Source organism: Hippoglossus hippoglossus, chromosome 5 (assembly GCF_009819705.1).
Source record: "Hippoglossus hippoglossus isolate fHipHip1 chromosome 5, fHipHip1.pri, whole genome shotgun sequence".
NCBI lineage: Eukaryota > Metazoa > Chordata > Actinopteri > Pleuronectiformes > Pleuronectidae > Hippoglossus > Hippoglossus hippoglossus.
In genome coordinates, this window is record NC_047155.1 from 24,746,388 (window position 1) to 24,765,872 (window position 19,485).

The following is a 19,485-nucleotide window of genomic DNA, read 5'->3' on the forward strand; positions in this document are numbered from 1 at the left end:
ACGCCTCCCCTGTGTAATCCTCCATGGACGGTGAGCAGCTCCTCTCCATCATCATCTGCGGGAAAATGCGAGCGATGGTCGGGAAGAAAATGTCAACCCGGGCTGCTCCCCCTCTCCCGCAGACATGAGCGGGCCCCCGTCTGCCTCCTCGGCCCGCAACAAGTCGCTCTCACCATGCGGATCCACTGCAAAGTAGTTGTGATCGCCGTGTGCTTCGGAGTTTTCCTACTTTTGTACTTTTTGGGGGGCAACGCCGCGGTCGATCCGCTGCTGAAAGAAGTTGTGCAGGAGAAGGAGGAGGACCGCAGGACTTCCCCGTCGCCCGCCCGGCCCGGACGCGATGTCTCGGCGAAGTTTGCCGGGAAAGCTTCCGCGCGAGTCGCCGTGCGCTCGGAGGATCCACCCGGGGGACGGAAGGAGGCGAAGGCGCTGGTCGGAGGCGGCAGCGTGCATGTGAAGAGGTGAGCGGAGTTAGTTTCTCTCTCTCTGTCTGTCGTGGTCTTTTCCTACACGCCTCTGCCAAATTACACAACACATCTACTACTCCTCTTTGCTTCTTTCCTCTAGTTAGTGTTAGTGTCAGTGTCTCGTGCTCCCTCCACCAAACTGCACACATCTGGGCACTGGCCTCACAAAAGCCTCGTCTGTCAACAGATAGACTTCACCTCCTGCATACGTGCATCTGCTCAGCTGCGTTTTATACCCACTGGCTTTCCTCTGGTTTATTGCCCCGTGAATCATTATAATCAGGGGGCTGCTTAAATACGTGGCAGAGATGTGAGTAGGGAGCATGACTAATGTGATTAGGTGGAAATGTTGGCACCATTCTCACAGCAGCACAGCAGAATGATAAATCATCACCTGACCTCTAAATCTGGATCATTTGACCCCTGGTGTTTCAGGCCTCTATTTTCTGACCCCCACTTTGTCTTCTAAAGGGGCAAAGGTCACCTTGAAAGACATAAATGGATGTTTAATATAGATGCCAATATGCACTGAATAGTTTCACTGTAGCATCTGTGAGGTATTGGAAGTGACACAAACAGGAAACCCATCCTGTTCTCTCGTCAAAGTCTGCCAAAACATGTCTGTGGTGGAGTGAGAAGCTTGTCAGGTGTGATTCTCCTTTTTTAGTTTAAAAGTGAAGCTGCTCTGTGACAGATGATCTGATGAAGACACCGTTTTGTCTCAGTCTCCTCAAATGTCAGGTGCTATTTCTGTCCAAGGATAGAAGCATTCTGTTGTGTCTCGCCGCTTTTCTAATTTCAGCCTCACACATCCCTTCTGCGTTTCCTCCTGGGTCGAATGCCAGCCATGCCACAGCAGCCACAGTGTGGTTGCCGGAGATACCTTCTCCACTGGCAGCCGGTAATATGTATTCTGCTCCAGAGCCCGGCTGGGGAGGATGGGGACACTGTTGGGTAGATAACGGCCATCAAGGCGTTACATTGAGGAAGGACCTTTACGTCCTCTCAGAAACCACAATCCCCCGTGTGTGCTAAGCGCTGATAAGAGAAATGGAGTGGAAGGGGTCACCAGTGGCTGTAGCTATAAAAGAAAAGAAAAGAAAGAAAACACTTAACCGCTTTGGGAAACGCTCAAGACTGACTGCTGCAATTAGTGGAAACACGCATGTGGCTAGAGCCTCCAAGAACATTCTGCCCGAGATAATCTGAGAATTTTTTCTAGTTTCCTATAATAAAAACCAGAGGAATCTGAACAATAGGATGTAGTTTTCAGGTTGGAGACGTACAAGCCTTGGCAAATTGGGTGATACTAATATTCATCACGGGGATGGATATAAATAGGGAGCTAAACTGTGACTTTGGGGAAAGCATTTTAATTTTGTCTCTCATATCTGTGGACACACACTATGGACATCTGCAAATCAGAGCACCGGACAGATTTCCTGTGCGGCGTGCTTAATGGCCAAACATCCCTCCCTTTCCTAATCATATCATTTCCTCTTGACACTTCACACTACTTCCTGTGTCCAAAAATAGAAGGAAGAGCTCCGGCTACCAGACAAATGATTAGTCTTCTAATCAATAACAAATCAAACACAAGCCATCTGAAACAATTTAAAGTATTAATTAATTGTCATTTATCAAGTACTATGCCAAAACCTTTTCAGGTTTCAGAATCTAAAATGTGAGCTTTTGCAGATTATAAATAGAACCTAAGGTATAGAATTTAAATGTTTTAAAACCATGATTTGGAATTACGAATCCTGAAAGAACGTGAATTAAGAAAGTAAACAAAATTTTAAATATAAAATATAATCGCATCCTTTCTGCATTGTTATCATTGTTGTCAAATCAGCAAACATAAACAGGAAAGGCTCTTATCAGCCGATTTTTTTCTATCTGCCAACAGATAAATCCAGGCTCATGTGCTGAACGAATCATCAGTTGATCAAAAATATCAACATATTAATTGACAATGTTGGTCAAATGTATGTAATATTGACTGCTGATAAATACATTGGAAAATGATATAAAACCGTGATTTACAATCCGGCAGTCTGTACGTGCAGGATACACATTCCTTCACTGTGATCCCTTCATTACTGTCAGCATGTATCCGATGCAGAGTAATACAGACGTAAGCCCTCTGTCTGCTTTGTTACTTGGAATTACCGTCTGCATCTGCAGGATTAGATGACTGTTGATACTTTGTGTTGAAACAAATCCCCTGCCCTGTCACTTCGTATATAGTTATTCCTCTCAGTAAAAGAGTCTCTCTCTCTCTCACAGTGGCATTATGCATACCTGTAAAAATGCCATCGTACATGACTGAACACTCTCTCGGCGCGCTGCATGAAATCTCCTTGCTCGCCTGTGTAACCTGGCCAGAGAGGCTGCTCGTGTGAGCCTCATCAGCGGCACGTCTATGTCTTATCTTGGCTAACTCATTTTTAAGTTAGTGGTGGATGAGTCATGGATAATGTGGAAGGAGAGTCTAGAAAGACCGAGAGTCTGCTTTTGGGTAAAAGCCAACATGGCTGAAAAGCAGGATTTGAAGCTCAAAGCTTAGAAAGTGACCAACCATGCCAAAATGTTTCCCTGGAAGGACGAAAATAACAGTTCCTGTTAACAGTAAGTGATCCAGCAAACGCTTGATGAGCTGATCAACTGAAACTAATTCAGTTACAACTTGTATGATCACTTAAAGTCATTTATCTAGCAAAATGCCCAACATTAGCCTTTGTATTTGGGTTTCTCTATTAAGATATTTTTGGAAACTTCATATTTTGGGGTTTGGAACAAAACAAGGAGAAGACAATTGATAGTGATGATGATTTGCAACTAATCTCTGACATGTATAGATTAAAGAAATTCATTGAATGGAAACATAGTAGGTGATTAATTGCTATTTAAAAAGTCACAGACCATAGACCTGGTGGTGCTGTTGCTTTGTAGTTCACAGTTTAGTCTGATGTCAGTGTTTGGACATTTGGAGCTTATTCTTGTTTATCCTGAACTGACTCACGGATGCAAAGATGAGAGAACACTAAAGGGAGGCTCAGGCCTTGTAGAGGATGTGTTTCGTTGACGACCTTGCAAAATGGTCTAGCACACTCGATTGGTCATGTTTCTTGGGATATATCCAACTTCGGTTTTACGGTGTTGAGACACAGTGTTCATCTGATACTCCACTGCTTGTTCAGTGATGGGTATCCTACTTGGGAAAGAAACAAAGTCTATTAAGGATAGATCTAAAGTGTAACACATTTATTTCACATAGCATTCAGTGTATGTTTTGACAACCATAGCATACACCTTAGTTGCCCTGGAGACAATGAATCACTTATGCTACAGTAGCTGGGATTTTCCAGTCTGAGCAAATTTGAAAAATCATTGGTGTCCTGGTGACTTCTGTGGACCCGAGTAAACGAGACGGTGGTGTATATTTACACTTTGATGGTGTCGAGACAACACCAGTGTGTTTTGTCCATTAAAAACTATATACGATTTCATTTTTGCATCTGCCACACTGACAGTACTCATTTTATAAGCCATACGTCTAGGGGCCGTCTAGCAGAGTGTAGCTAACAGAAAACAACTGTGCCACTGCAAAAGCTTTCCCTTGTGGTTTTGACTTATAGATTTACTGCAACGTGGGAAGGCTGCTGTACAAGAAGAAAGCAGGAAAAGCAGAACGTGACCATTTTGGTTCAGACTTTTACTTTTTCTGCTTGTGTCCTTGTTCTTCTTGTAAGTATAAATATGTTGGTTGTCTAATAATCTGTGTTTTAGAAGGACAAAGAAGAGGAAGTAATTGCTCAGTAATTGATAATTGACCAATGAATCAATCTTTTACAATGATCGGCCAGTGTTGGCAGATCGCATGATTTGAATTTGGGAGGCATGTGCTGTTTCCACATGCTACACAGCTGCAAAGGCTTGCAGGTTTGCACGTGTTTGCATAGTGCAAGCCGAGAACCATGCAGCATCGGCCCTTAGAGTTTATTTTCGTAATTCAACAGTAATTATTTTGTTCACGGGGCGTAATCAGCCAAAGAAAATTGGATATTGAACCGTAGATCAGATTTGTTTGGTACACAATTCAGTCAAATGAAAGTAACTCTCTTTTAAAACGTGCCTACAAATTTTCAACCAAAAAGCCCATCTTGGCTGAATTATGAATTGGACTCATATGGCATTTTTGGTTGAGGTGATTCAGCTGGACATCCTGATGATTGCAAATCACTGAGCAGGGTAACGCAAATGAAAAACAGATTGTCTGCAGTCTTAGTCATCTGGTTGTGGCCACGTCATCAAATGTTCATGACCAGTCACGTGAGATCTGGGGTCAGTCTGGAGAAATATCTGAAGGTTTGTCAGCTTGTTACGAAATAGAGAATCTTTACCCAAAGAGGAAGGGTACGACGGCAGCTTATTCAATTCTCAGCTTTGATATCCATTCTTTCAAACCAGTACAAGTTTGATACAAGTCCACCAAATGACAGACTTGTATATGTTACCTGTTATATGATACCTCCAATGTTCTCTTTTGCTCTTTTCTCATGTACATGTACATTTGTCTTTTTTCTTTCCTGCTATCATGTGAAAGGCTCGGCCTTGCTGCTTTGTGGGCCTCTCTTTTGCTTACTCTGCAGCCAGTAATGGATTCAATCCTTTTGTACCTCTTCTGTGCTTTTTCTGACTGCTTCCAGATGTGGGGAGCACTGCCATGACACAGAACATCATGTGTGCCGCCCATGCTTCATGCAACAAAGGAATTTCTCCTTCTTTTTTTTTTGTTTTGTCATCCAATTTTATGGCGAAATCATTTCCAGGGCATTTATTTTGCATGACTAAATGCAATATAATTACATTTGTGTGGGAGATATGGATTGCATTTTCTGTGGAGGGGAAAATAGGAATGTGCGTTCAACAACCTTGACAGCGCATCGGCCTTTGAAGCATGGCGGACAGATTTCTCAGCACCTTCTCATTCATCCTAATCTGCGGTTCATCATTGTCCCCTAGCCATGCAGAAAACGAAGTGTCACGCTTGGAGACTGCCCTGCAACCCACCTGTCAAATTTCACTTTTCTCTCTTCCCATCCATTTTATGGTTGACTCTTCGCTTCCTCCAGGCTCAGAGGAAATCCATTTTCTTTAGGAATGGCGCGGTCTTTAGACGTAAAACCATTTGCCTTCCCACTGTTCTCCCAGTAAACGCTACACGCTGAAACAAAAGGCTCTCTGTTCTTTTTTGTCTTCTCTCCCTAAGGCTATGAAAATATTTATGTTGAACATGTTGTTATTACAGCCAGCTTCATGTAGTGTGTGTACGTGTGTGGAGGACAAGAAGATAATATTGTCCCAAGTTCGAGGCTCTGCTATTGTATGTGTGTTATCGTAGTGGGAGATATTCTGCACCACTGACTGTATTTTAACTCAACAGCAGCACTATCGCTGCACAGAGAGCACGTTTTTACATCACATTAATGGCCGCTCTGCCTTTGAGCACGGAAGAACAAAGTCTGGTGGGAACTTGCACAGTGACGTAGAATAGAAGAAGAATTGGTTTTGTGTGTGTGGTAGTGTAGATGTATAGTGTTGAACAATGTGCGAAGGCTGTCAGGTCTTTCTGAGACGTCCTTGACTTTGCACCTGATCTATCTAACAGCAGGATGAATGTGGGGAATGGGCTATGTTCTTGAATGTGTCCCTTGTCTCATAAAGTCCAAAATGAATGTCTTCACTGCTGACATGCTCATGAAGTGACATGCCATTACTCTACAACAGTGACATGGTGGCAGGTGTGCTGCTATGCTCTGATACTCGATGCCTTTGGATAGAAGTATATTTTTGCTATATCACCCAATCTGTGTTCTGATTGGATAAATACAGGGTTTCTATTTATTCATTCAACGATGCGTCTATGGAGAGCCCTCAACCTGGATTCATTAGGATTCTGGTCAAATTCTGAACTAAAAGGCACAGACATTTAAGTGGGAAAATCATCTCTTCTCTTACCAATGAAACGTGGAATTCACAAGTAACAAAACACACCCTTGTTCACATCAATACACTCTAGAACTATTGCTGTTAAAGCCTTATTTATTCTGGTATGAACAGCATTTTATGGTGACCAATATTAGCCAACTTTAGCAGGCATCATATCAGTGCTACATTGTTGTTGTTTTAGCATTTATTACGACTGGTATGAATATATTGTAAATGCGGCAGAAGCTATCTTACAGTATTAAAAACATTTCATTATTACCTACATTCATTGAATATTACATACGTACTTTTGCGACTTTTACTACATATTAACACTCATTAATATGTGCCAGCTAGTGGATATATAAAAACAGACCATTTACCCTAGTGAACAGTAGTTGGTATTAAACTCTCCAGTTAAGGCACATAATATCACTATTTAAAGCTTAACCTTGTAATATCTCTGATTTGGGACGTTAGCTCAAGCTAATCCAATTACCAATAAATAGGCCTATAAATGTAATACCTTACTACAATAAATGTGAACTAAACTGATTCTTTTTTTCTATAGAATGTCTATATAAAATTACTTTAAATTGTTATGGAGGAAAAAAGCAACTGTATAATTTGAAGTATTTAAAAGAAAAATCTAAAATCAATATAAATAGGGACTGATAAATTGTTATTATTGCCCGGATAGCTCAGACCTACTCCTAATTCTACCACGGAAATGCATGTTGGGGAGCAGCTGATCTTTGTTGAAACACTTTATTGAAATTGTCAGTCGTCAGTAGTCACCTTGTTAGGATGCTAACTTTGTATTTATATCTGTATTGTATGTTAAGCACTTTGACCTGCATTTCTTGTATGAAAGGGGCTATACAAATAGAGTTTATCATTATTATTATTGTCATTTAAGTACGAGTGGTGCACAACAAATTATTTTCCACTTGAATCATGCAACCAGAACAAATGGTGTCTTGGGTTTGAATGTGATCTTAAGTACAAGCATGACACATCTCTGCAATGAGGCGGATAAATGAAAGGCTTTTGTAAGTTTGTAAGATTCAAAGCGAACACATGCAAGACGTTAATAACCTTCTGCAGTTTCAGTGGAGGGTTTTAGTATCCCATCGTGTTCAAGTGCTGTTTTATAGGCTTTTTCACCACTGTGTCAGTACGGCTTAGGATTGAACTTGCTGACTTGCTGTGTAGTTTTAGGTATATTGTATAAAAAAGTACGAGTAAATGCGTTTTATATTGCCATAAAATATCAGAATTTGTTGTCCATGTAGGTTTCAGATTACATTCATCCTTCAGTACTTTCATTCTGTATGTTTTGACTCTAGTAAAGTCCAGTACATCTGTTGTGCCAAGTACAAATTGCTCTTCACAAGCTGCGCAGCCAATTTACAAGCGATGAGTGATGGAAACAAGGTTTGTGGAATAAGTGATTGTCAGCAGATCCGACCCCCCTCCATACCCCCCCACACATGGCCTTGGCCCATTTAGAACTGACAGCACTTTTGGGTGGAGAAAACTGCACATCCTGCACATGATTTGTCCGATAAATGGAGCAAATTTTGTATCCCTATGCCCTTGTTGTTACAAAGAATTGAAAAGAAGACATACCAATGTAAAAGTGTACAGTTTATTACTTTACTGTACATTTCCTTCTTTCCTTTGTGCTTAACTGCACTTTACATCTCTATTTGCTTATGTCTCTTCTAGTAAACAACAGAGTGCCGTGGCCCGACCTGTGATGAGGCGCACTCGGGCTGAGGAGTTCATGCACTTGGCTGTGGTGGCTTGTGGGAGTCGTCTGGATGAGACCATGACCATGGTCAAATCAGCCCTCCTGTTCAGCCTCAAGAAGATCAAGTTTCACATTTTTGCAGAGGACCCCTTGGCCCCACAGTTTGAAGAAAGGGTGAGAAGACTTCAGTAGACTAAAGCCTGAATTAATTTCAAATCAATGAGAGTCCTTGATTAAATGCAGCACCGACTTTCAGTGTACCCTTCTTTAGAGGACGCTCTGATTTGTGATTTAATGCAGCACATGTAAAACGCTTCCTCTCTCATTGCAATACATGACATCAGGATCAGAGCACTTTTAACTTTGCCTCCACGACTCTTCCCAGTACAGCCACATAATGTTTTTAGCTCAAGGCTGGGGCGTAATATATCACCAAGACACCCCGCAATTTCTCCGTGCACTTCAAAGTCACCTTTACCGAGGTGCCGGGCATGTTTTTGATTAGTTCCACTGATACGGTAACTAACAGTGTGTTAAAATGACTCCAATTAATGGACCTCAAACGGCACCTTAAATTGCTTTGAATCCAAACCCTGAACCTGTGAACTTACTGTCAAGCGCACGTGAATTATTTCCATGTGTGGAAAAATCCCCCCCCCCCCCGTGGAAGACGGGGGACTTGTGGTAGTCAAGGCCCAGATAACACAGAGCACGTGCAGCAAGGAGCTAATGTAGAGAGGCAGTGTGAAGAGACGTGATGTGTGTTTTAGAAAAGGTTGGTCGCAATCTCTTTTGATCTCTCGTCCTTGTCAGCAGTAACCTCACCAAGCGCTCGCAGCACTCTCACTCTTTTCAGGACCAAACGGGTGAACTGTTGATTTCGCAGGGATTCAGCATCTATTAGTGATACTCTGCAGACCGCATTTTCAAACTAAAATGATCTCTGTCCACACAAGTGATTTGGCTCCGAATCAGTTTTAATCTCCGCCCTTACACCGTCTACAAAGATTGCTTGAATAAAAGACAGTTTTATCATTTTCAAATGTAGAATTTTACTGCACAACAGCTGTTAGTAGAGACAACAGGGTCAGCAATGCTTGTAATTGATTATCGATGCTTTCAACACTTAACTAATGCTGGTTGTTGTCTTCTGGAAGGGGCTCATGTGATAGGAGCCTGACGAATCAGCAAAAGCTACGTCATGACCTTAAAGAGCCAATAAGCAAGTGGTTGTGAGCGTCTGCGTCTCATTTCCTGCCCATCCAGACCAAAAACGCAGCTTTGGAGTTTCAAACTAAAATGCAGCCAGCAGCTTTTTCAAACTCTAAGAAGTTTGTACACCAGACATATCCGTAGCAGAGATGATGAATTTTCAAAGGAAAATGTAGTTTAGTGTGGATGTAGCCTAAGAGGGTGTCTCCCCCTGTTTAGACTGTTGTTTTTTAAATAAAACAACAGCTGGCAGCTGCATGGGCTCAACACAGAGCCGCACATCCCCACAGGACATGACTTCATTTTTTTAAATGGCCGGATTTATGCTCTAGTTTATGTTGATAATTCTGTGAAAGGAGAGAGAGATTAGCTTTCAGAATAATGATTGTTTACATTGGAAGAATTTCATTAGACGTTGCCTCTTTATAAAGTGTGATGTGCTGCTTTACTTCCAGCTGAACCAGTGGCCCCGCTCCATCTCAGCCAGGTTCCAGTACACCATCTACCCCATCACCTTCTCCGTGGGGAACGCCGACGAGTGGAAGAAGCTCTTTAAGCCCTGCGCTGCTCAGAGACTCTTCCTCCCCGTAAGGCTGCAGCTTTTATCTCCTCTCACATCCTCTGTCACCATGCATAACGTGATTAGCTTGGGTTCAGAAAAAAAATGTCATTAATCTATTTAATTTCTACTCAAACAGCATTTTCCTACCCTTTATTTTACTGGCGTATGGTTCTAATTAAGTACCGTGTTAAGGCGTGTTGAGTGATAATTTCACACCTTTTCTGCAGCATTTACTTAACAAATAAGCCGTCTCCAGGGACGTAATCCAGTAATTTCATCAAGTGCAGGTTGTGCCTGGCTATTGATTTTCTTTTTCTTTTATGGGTTCATTGAAATAGCACTTAGCTTACTTTGCATTTAATGAACATATTGCAGGTCAAATAGATCCATAGTTTTTTTTCCCTTGCTGCAAGGCAATCAATGGACATTCTCCATTCACTTAATTAGAAACACCTAGTCTTTTTATCTCTATATTAAATTCTGTAAAGAGTGGACTGGATATGATATGGTGAAGCAGTGTGGGATCATGGAAGTCGTTGTTTTTACCATCATTGCCAACAAAAATCTAATGTGACTCAAATCATGTTTAAGAATGAGTTAATGTATTAAAGTTTTATTCACGTTACGCAGCAAACGGCGATAAATAATCGTGACCGACTGGCTAAGTGGCTAACTGGCTAGCAGTGTGTTTTTTCTTCGTAATACATCGTTTCTCCCTGAAGTTATATCAGAGACGGGCAAAGCCACCGGTAAAACGGATATGACGCAATTAATAGGCGACCAAAATTAAATGTCCCGTTACCTTGAACAAAGGGTTTGAACCTTGTTGGAAACCTTTTGGATAATGTAAGTACACAACTCAACAAAACATAGCATAGTCGTTTTTGTTACATATTATATCTTTAAATGTAAATATCTTCAAGTGGAAGATACTCTTCTGTTCGGAAGTAATGCAACAGTGGGAAACATGATAATCAATAATACAAGACGAGGACGTGTTAAACCTGCTACTGCAATGAAATGTTAAGTCAACACATCTGATATTCTGATTACAAACTTCTTTTTTTGCTGATTTATTATTTATCCATCAGTGTAAACTGTAGATCGTTTGTGATGGGTTGCACATTCCTTGTCTAATTATATTTCTCAATGGCCTTGTGTCTTCATCTTCATCTCTTTTATAACAAGGAACTTTTGCAACATTCCAGGTTTTCAAGGTTAAAAATTCTGTGAGAATCACTGGTCCTATGTGTCACGCCACAAACAAATTAAGGTGGTGTTGCTTCAAATGTGTGGCCCTGCTAGATGTACCGCCATTGTCACATAGCTTTCTTGTGGCACAGTGACTACATACTGCCACAGTTTTGTCCATAACCCTCATTTCATAATCTGTATATTTTTACAAAGAAGCCAAAATGTCCCCATATATGATTTAAATGATGCCGGAATCTTCTCCAATTCTTCTGCTCCTCCAGTAGCCATGTCGTTAACTGATTTTAACATGTGCAGTTCACGTGGACACAGAACAGCTTGATTCAACTGCATATCTGGATTGAAATATATGCTAATTTTTACTTTTAAGACAGCGACACAAAAACGGTGACAATAATATGTAAACTTTGCAATTAATCCGCAGTACACACGTGTTCTGAACCGTGGGGATCGATTCATAAAGATCAAGCTCTATCTGTGGTCCGTTTCACCACAGTTAGTGTAAAGGTTAAGAGCTTTAAGAGGGAACTTTGATGCTAATTATGTGGACGTCCGGTCTGTTTTGTGGTTTACAATCCATTAGTGTAACCACACCATTTGCCAAGCACCATTTCTACTGACAGAGAAATCTGTGTTCCTTTACACAGAGAGTCCTCATTACCTGTTATTACACAGCTGTGGACATGCACACATACATTAAGGTTGTTGAAACACTGGTCTGCTGCTCTGTTTGGACTTGTTGGGATTAGTAGTAGCAGCTCATAGCTGCTTTCAGCAACATAATACAAGGTCAAGCCGCCTGCAGCATAGCCACATGGTGTCTTTTGGCATTAGTGAGCAGCTAGAGCACAAATACTATCTCTGAGTCCAGTGCTCCCAGTGGTTCTGTCTGTATGAACTGTGCACATCAGACTTTATCGACCGAGTTACAATTGCACCAACTCGGCCACAGAGGCTGCCTGAAGCTCTGTCTGTGCTGTGTATTCTAAATGGTGCATTGTGAGTGGTACACTGTTTGACAGCATGTGCTTTAACTATGAAGTTAAACATAATACACTCTGTATTGATGATCCAGACTGAAATATCTCAACAAATCTTGGGTGGACTCATTCTAAGGTCACCGTGAGGTTGACATATCGGTTTGGTCTTGATAGCTGTCCACCATTTGTAGTGTAAAGACATGCATGGTCTCCTCAGGATGAATTTGATTAACCTTTGAGGACCAGCCTCACAGAGATGCTAGCTGGGCTGTCGACTCTTAATTCTGCTGAAATACTGAAGCTGTGTTTTTTAACTTACTTCATCTGCGCTTAAACATTTAGATGATCTGAGCTGAAGTGAACCTCCTGATGCTTTTGCATACTTTATAGTTATGAGTTATTAATATGCGAGTCACTGTCTGGGAAAGCAAGCTGTTGGCAAGCTGTGTGCAGACGGGGAGTGTGTACCAACAGCAGTTTTATTCATGTAACTTAATTTTTGGGTGTTACATCATGTAATCTTGTCTATCCAAGTTCTTTTAGATGGGAGACTTCATAAATATTCTGCTGATGCCTGTGCTTGTGCTCACAGGTCATCCTGAAGGACGTGGACTCGTTGCTCTATGTGGACACAGATGTCCTCTTCCTGCGGCCCATGGATGACATCTGGAGTCTCCTGAAGTCCTTTAACAGCAGCCAGCTCGCAGCAATGGCTCCAGAGCACGAGGTCCCCAAGATTGGCTGGTACAGCCGCTTCGCACGCCACCCTTTCTACGGCGTCACGGGGGTGAACTCCGGTGTCATGCTGATGAATCTCACCAGGATCCGCGGCACACTGTTCAAAGTAAGTAATCGTATTTCTCCTTCCTGTGATCAGTTGGAAGCTGAAGTGAGCTGTGATGTTTCTTTTGCATTCTGAAGGTTTTCTTTCTCTTCGAGGTGAACTCACGCAGGCTGAGTGCTCTGAGTGGGCTGTGATTGAAGCTTTCTGATTACCACGCTACCACCGCAGACTTGTGCCCTCGGAACTCAGTTTAGCAGCTCTCCAGTTTTCTACTGCTGCCAGCAGATTGCAAATGGAAGCTGGAATATAAATGTGCTCCTCCTTTGATGATGTGTTTTTGAAAAAGGAAAAAAAGGAGAAGGCTGCTCTCGAGCTGTTTTTCAAGTGAACGTTGTTGTTGGTTTTTCAGAACAGTATGATCCCCAGTGGCCTGTCGTGGGAGGATCTTCTACATCCACTCTACCAGAAGTACAAGAACCACATCACGTGGGGAGACCAGGACCTGCTCAACATTATCTTCCACGACAACCCAGGTGTATTCATGTTATATACTGTGAGCAAACTGGAAACACATTATGGAAAAGCATAATCAAGGCTATTTATAGTCAAACTACCACATCAAGCTTTGTATGTTAAATTCCAGTCTACACATCTTTGTGTCACACAGTCAACGTGTTCACATAAATTGCGTCTTTACTCTAAATATACCAGTCTACACTATGAATGTTGATCAGTAAACACTGTGGCCATAAGCGGCAGCACGCTTCAGTGGCAAAACAAGTTCCAGCTGCAGGAGCCAGATGTGGGCATTAAGTGCTCAGAGCCATTGGCATCGCTGGCATCGCTGGTGTTTGCTCGACAACACTGTGTTTGTTTTACATGGTATAGCTTTGAGCTTGATGCTGTCTCCAGAGGAAGACACATCAGTTCATAAACAATGTTCTGAACCGTTTTGGGCTTCTTCAACAATCGGGGAAACATACCAAAGCCTCCTCGGAATAAAGGGGGAATAAAATGGTGCTGGCATTTTGATTTGTGATGTTTTTTAAGTGTAAGAAAAACAAATGTATATTTATTAAGTTGATTTTGACACTTTTGGTCTGGTAATTTGTCCCATATTTGATCCTGGGCTCATTACACCCAGGATATATAAATATATTGGGCTCAAATGAGCATCTATGCTGTCAGTCAGATTTTATGTTCACACTTACAGTAAATACACATTCCCTCTGAGCAGGTGCAGTATAATCACCGTCAGTCAATGAGCTGCTGCACTGGAGCAGTTGGTAGTTGATTACTTTGCTCATAGGCACCTCACAGTGTAAACAGATTAGTAGGGTTTCACTGCCTTTTTTTGCCATCTTTGTTTAGTGTAAATACTAAATGAGATTAGAGGGAAAACATTCAGACTGAGAGACATTAAATAAGAGAATGATGCTGTTTTTCCTAACAGTCCATATTCCGTTCTGTTCTGTTTTCTTTATATTGATTTCCCTGTTAATGTGTTGGACACAGACTCCTGTAGCGGCACTGGGCTGTACAAACGTTTTGATTATGATGTATAGTTTGCTAATAGAATTTTCTTTACATGTCACAGAGCATAGTCTGATTATGACTCATGTCGTTATTAAGTCCACTACGTCATATGACTGACAATCCTGCAACCTTGGAAAATATCGCCATTGCAATGTTTGTACTAATCTCAAAACTTCATGATATCCATTTACCTGAAAACCCATAGCATGACTATGGTTTATCCCTCACACCAAAAATGTGACTACTTCGTAACGCCAGCAATTTTTTGATACTCTATACTTTTTTATTCTATACTTTTTACTCAAGCAGTTGGTAGCTGCCATATATCGATGTTGCATATCTCCAATAGGATGTTATAATGTGGTTAAGACATATACATGTCTACACAATGCAACTAAAATACTCCACATGTTTAGTTCTATTATTGCATATTCTAGTATGACCTTATAATCAAAAATGTCTATTTACATGGCAGTGTCTTATTCAGAATATTGTCTTTATCAGGTTAATATCAGAATATTGACGTCCATGTAAATGTATCTACTGAACCATTAGGGTGTTATACTCAGCATATTACATAGTTTTTTGTGTTATACATGTGTGTGACCAGTCAGGTGAAGCCAGAGAAAGTCTCATTGAACAGCAGAATGCAGAATCCTGAAAAAGTGTTTCACACTGTGAGAGGAACTCTCATTAGAATGAATGGGGTGATCCTCTGGAACAGTGTTTCCATAATGATAGATCCACCGAGGGACAGCATATGCTCTTGGCTATGCAGTGCATACATATTCTACTATTTTCCGGCTGCATATTTAGTTTTCTCCTCACAATCAACACAGTTGTTTGTTTTACAAATCCTATATTCTCCAGTCATTCAAATGTAGTCGGGTTGATGTTGGTACTTTGTGAAATGAGGAAAAGGGTTATGTTACGTATAAAGATAGTGTTCTGAATCTAACCCCTGTTTACTGTGAGGACAGATATGTGGTCTACTGTTGTTCAGACTTTCAACACAGATTCTTCTTTGTGAACTGAGGAATCACTTTAATTAAACTTTATAAGCCACTGTAGTCACTTTGCCGTCCTGGCGATCTCAGTTGAATTTTCTTGAGTTATAATGTAGGTTTCAACAGATCTGTAACTGTGTGTTTTTGTGTGTTGTGTTCTTTTTTTCCAGAGTGTCTCTTCATCTTCCCCTGCCAGTGGAACTACAGGCCTGACCACTGTATGTATGGCAGTAACTGTAAAGGGGCTGAAGAGGAGGGTGTGTCCATCCTCCACGGCAACCGCGGCGTCTACCACGATGACAAGCAGCCGGCCTTTAAAGTAGTCTATGATGCAATACATGATGTAAGTATTCCAGTAAGATATTCAGTTTTCACTGGCACAAAGTGGTACTGATGCATAGCGCCCTCTGTTGAAACCCCACACCCAGTGCAAGGTGGATGGAGTTGTGTACATATGTGCACTCACTGAGCACTTTATTAGGAACACCAAACTAACACTGGGCCTCATTGACCAATATCTTCTTATGATTTTTTTCTCTAATTTGTTCTTAAGAAAACTCTACATCACATACATGACGTGTTCTTAAAATGCAGACACGCTCGCTTTGTAAATTGAAAGCAAGTCCCATTTATTCCTGATTAACATTGGTCAACGTCCGTCCACTGCCCATAAAAGGGTATGAAACTGCAGGGCCGTGGGCACACACAGAAATCACAGAAATGAAGAATAAGATTTAAGAAGACATAAATGCGAGAATGTAAAAAACATGATTGTAAAGACTGCAAAAACATCAAATCACTTCTGCAGATTTGTCAGATGTCCATTCAAGCTGCCTAGCTCCTGTTCTACCACATCCCAATGCTGTTCTACTGGATTCAAGTCATGTTTATATTCATTAAAACCAAGAGACCTTTGTTTTGCAACCTGGTTCATCATCATGCTGGAGGTAGCCATTAAAAGATGGCTACATTTTGGCCCTATAAGGTATTAAAGAGTACTGAGGTTGTGTATTGGAGGATTAATATAATGGATTATCATAAATATACAATATATTGCTATTTTAGTAAGACACATATGTATACCAATGGCTTTGAATTTGTCTGTGATTTATTTTCATCTGACTCTGCAAAGCCAAGAAGCACATTTTCCAAAAATGTGCTAATGTTGACCTGCTCCTTTAAAGACATGAGCTCAGGAAAAGAGCAGCATTGAGAATTTTCTCTCTTGCTCGCGTTTAACAATCTGGGTCAGTTTTTAAATTTAGAATTTGTTTGCTCTTTGAGTAGAGTCATTTCCCCCCCTGCTCTGCGGAGATAAGCCTCTTATAGATGAGCTGTGTCGTAATTTATGATTAATAGAGAACCCACCCTACCCCATCCCTGTTGAAGTAATTTGTATATACTATGTGATATGTTCCATTAAAACAAATCATGAAATGAAGTAGCTCTGGGGGCAGAACTGACACAGAGCTTTGATGTTTCTGTCTTCGCAGTTTCCCTTTGAGGACAACATGTTTCAGTCGCTCTTCTACCCCATCCAGAGCAAGTTCCTGGACACAGTCAACACCCTGTGTGGCAGAATCCCTCAAGTTTTCCTTAAGCAGATAGAGAGGACCATGAGGAAGATGTTTGAGGAGAATGTGGTCAAACACATCAGACCGCACAAATAACCGATGGAGAGAGAGGACTCCTGTGTTTTTTTCAGACAATGCCAAGGACCGTCCTGCTGTGCATTATGTGTCAAACCAGCATCTCCCAAACAGGACTGGCGTCTCAGCGTTTACAGTGTATTCAACACATGACACTTCATGGGAAAATGGTCTTATGAGCAATATGACCCTCTAGTGATGGCGTGGGGAATAAGCCTATTGTGCACACAGAAGCATACAGTGCTGGTCAGTGATGCTGTAGAATAGGTTTCACATACTGCCGTCTTATGATGTTCACATCCCAGTTATATGAGTGGTGATGAAGTGAATGAGAATGTTGGAAAGTTACAGTGGCGGAACAGACAATGGATTCTTTTTCAAGAATTATTATTATTAGCATCAGGTCTTCATCTCAAGTGTAAAAGCGAAAATGAAAGTATATTTTTGTCAATCCAGTGTTTTGACAAAAGTATCTGCCTTCCTTATTTTTCCTCATGAACATAGTATCCACCAAAACAAGGTCAACTTTTGGCTTTGGAAAGCTTTACTACCGAGAGTAGTAAATTCTGAACCACTCCTTTAAAAATCATGTGAATGTTTTACCAGCAAATAACTTGAACCATGAGCCTGACTAAATGAGAGGAGCTGTGTGTTACTGCTCTGTTCTGCAGTAGCCAAATGCCACTGACAGTATTGAATACAGGTCAACAGAGCAAGTATGGACTTTCATGTTACACACAGAATGTTGAAATGCACTTTCAAGAATGATATTAGGACTGGATGGTTGTTTGTACACACACACACGACATGAGACGCCGCACTGTCAGAGTGAATCAATACCAAAAGTGCTAGCGTTTAAGAAGTGACATACTACAGCAGTTTATGTGCCATATATTCACGTCTGCCATGTTTACTATTATAAGAAAACGAGTGGTATAGACGTGTGTGTTTGAGTGGGTATCTAAGTTTGTAAAATAAAGTATGTTGTGTTGTGAACACATGGGTCATATGTTTTAGCAGCATTACTTTAAATGTGGCTGAATTGTCTACAGGTATCAAATGATTCAAACTGGAAACTGAAAATGGCTGAACAGTCATCGTGTGTTTCTGAAATAAAACAATGCAATGTCCGGAGTCTGCCTCTGCCTCTTTAACACAAATATGCAATGTATAGGAAGGCAATTCAAAACTGTATTTCAGGAAAAAACTGAAGATAAAGATAATTACTGCATTTTGAATGTCTACCTTTTGGTTTCATAAGTTTTTGTGACAATATGATTTGCCAATGCTTTAAAACTGGATATAAACTCAATTAACCACTATGAGTACAGGTTGGTACAAAGTCCCTCAATTCTGTCCTTTCAGGTTTATTAAACAAATCAAGTCCTTTAAGCCCAGTTTCAGTTCCTGGGTCCATACAAGACCTTTGGAAATGCACAGTAACATAGTAAATGATTGATGATTTTCAAATCGGATTTGGGAGACTTAATGCATGGGATGTATCACTGACAGATAGAGGAAGTGGCTGACATGGAGAAATCCTGCTAGTGTTAAAAAAAAAAAGCCAGCCTGAAGGACAGCACAGAGACTGTGATCATAGCAGCACAAGAACAGATCCGCAGGTTCCAGAGCAGACAAGACTCAAGGTCCAGGCTGAGCAAAGAAGCCCCTGAGACAGTCCAGCAGATATTGGCAGGATGTAAGATGCAGGCTGAGACAGTGAACTCTGAGATACATAACCAAGTGGCTGGGACATCTCTGCCGAGACCTACCACCCAAAGTGGTTGAGAACAACAGAGATAAGATCCTGTGGGACCTCAACTTCCAGACTAACAAACCGCTGCAGTCTAACCAACCAGAGACAGTGGTGGTTGACCAGGAGCAGGAGAGGGCTGTGGGGATAAATGTGGCATTCCCAGCTCACAGCAGCACCAGGAAGTAGGAGCACAAGAAGACCGAGAAGAACAACTGGAACAGATGTGGAGGGTGAAGTCCTAAGTGGTCTCTGTAGTAGCAGGAGCATTAGGAGCATTAGGGGCTGTGGCCCCCAAGTGGGAGAGGGACTCCAGCAGAATCCAGGTACAACATCTGAAGCATCAGTGCAGACGAGTGCAGTCAATTCTGTGCACAGTAACACAAACTCAGAGGACCAGAGCTTAAGAGAAAGAGACTGTTGCATATATACCGTGCAATATATATATATATATATATATATATATTTATATATAAAGACAGATAAATGGAGTGTGATATGTTGATATGTATATGCAATCTGTACTATATGTGTTAAACAAGGAACAGTGTGTTTCTATATTTTTTATATTTC

At 41.3% G+C, this 19,485-nt stretch overlaps 1 protein-coding gene across 1 annotated transcript; it reads left to right on the top strand.

Moving 5' to 3' along the window:
• Window positions 1-18,293, top strand: gxylt2 (glucoside xylosyltransferase 2). Its single transcript, XM_034585346.1, has 7 exons — window positions 1-461; window positions 8,193-8,391; window positions 9,885-10,016; window positions 12,776-13,027; window positions 13,377-13,500; window positions 15,681-15,853; window positions 17,004-18,293. The coding sequence occupies exons 1-7, from the start codon at window positions 175-177 to the stop codon at window positions 17,178-17,180; spliced, it is 1,344 nt and encodes a 447-aa protein (XP_034441237.1). The 5' UTR covers window positions 1-174; the 3' UTR covers window positions 17,181-18,293.
• The last annotated feature ends 1,192 nt before the right edge of the window (window positions 18,294-19,485 follow it).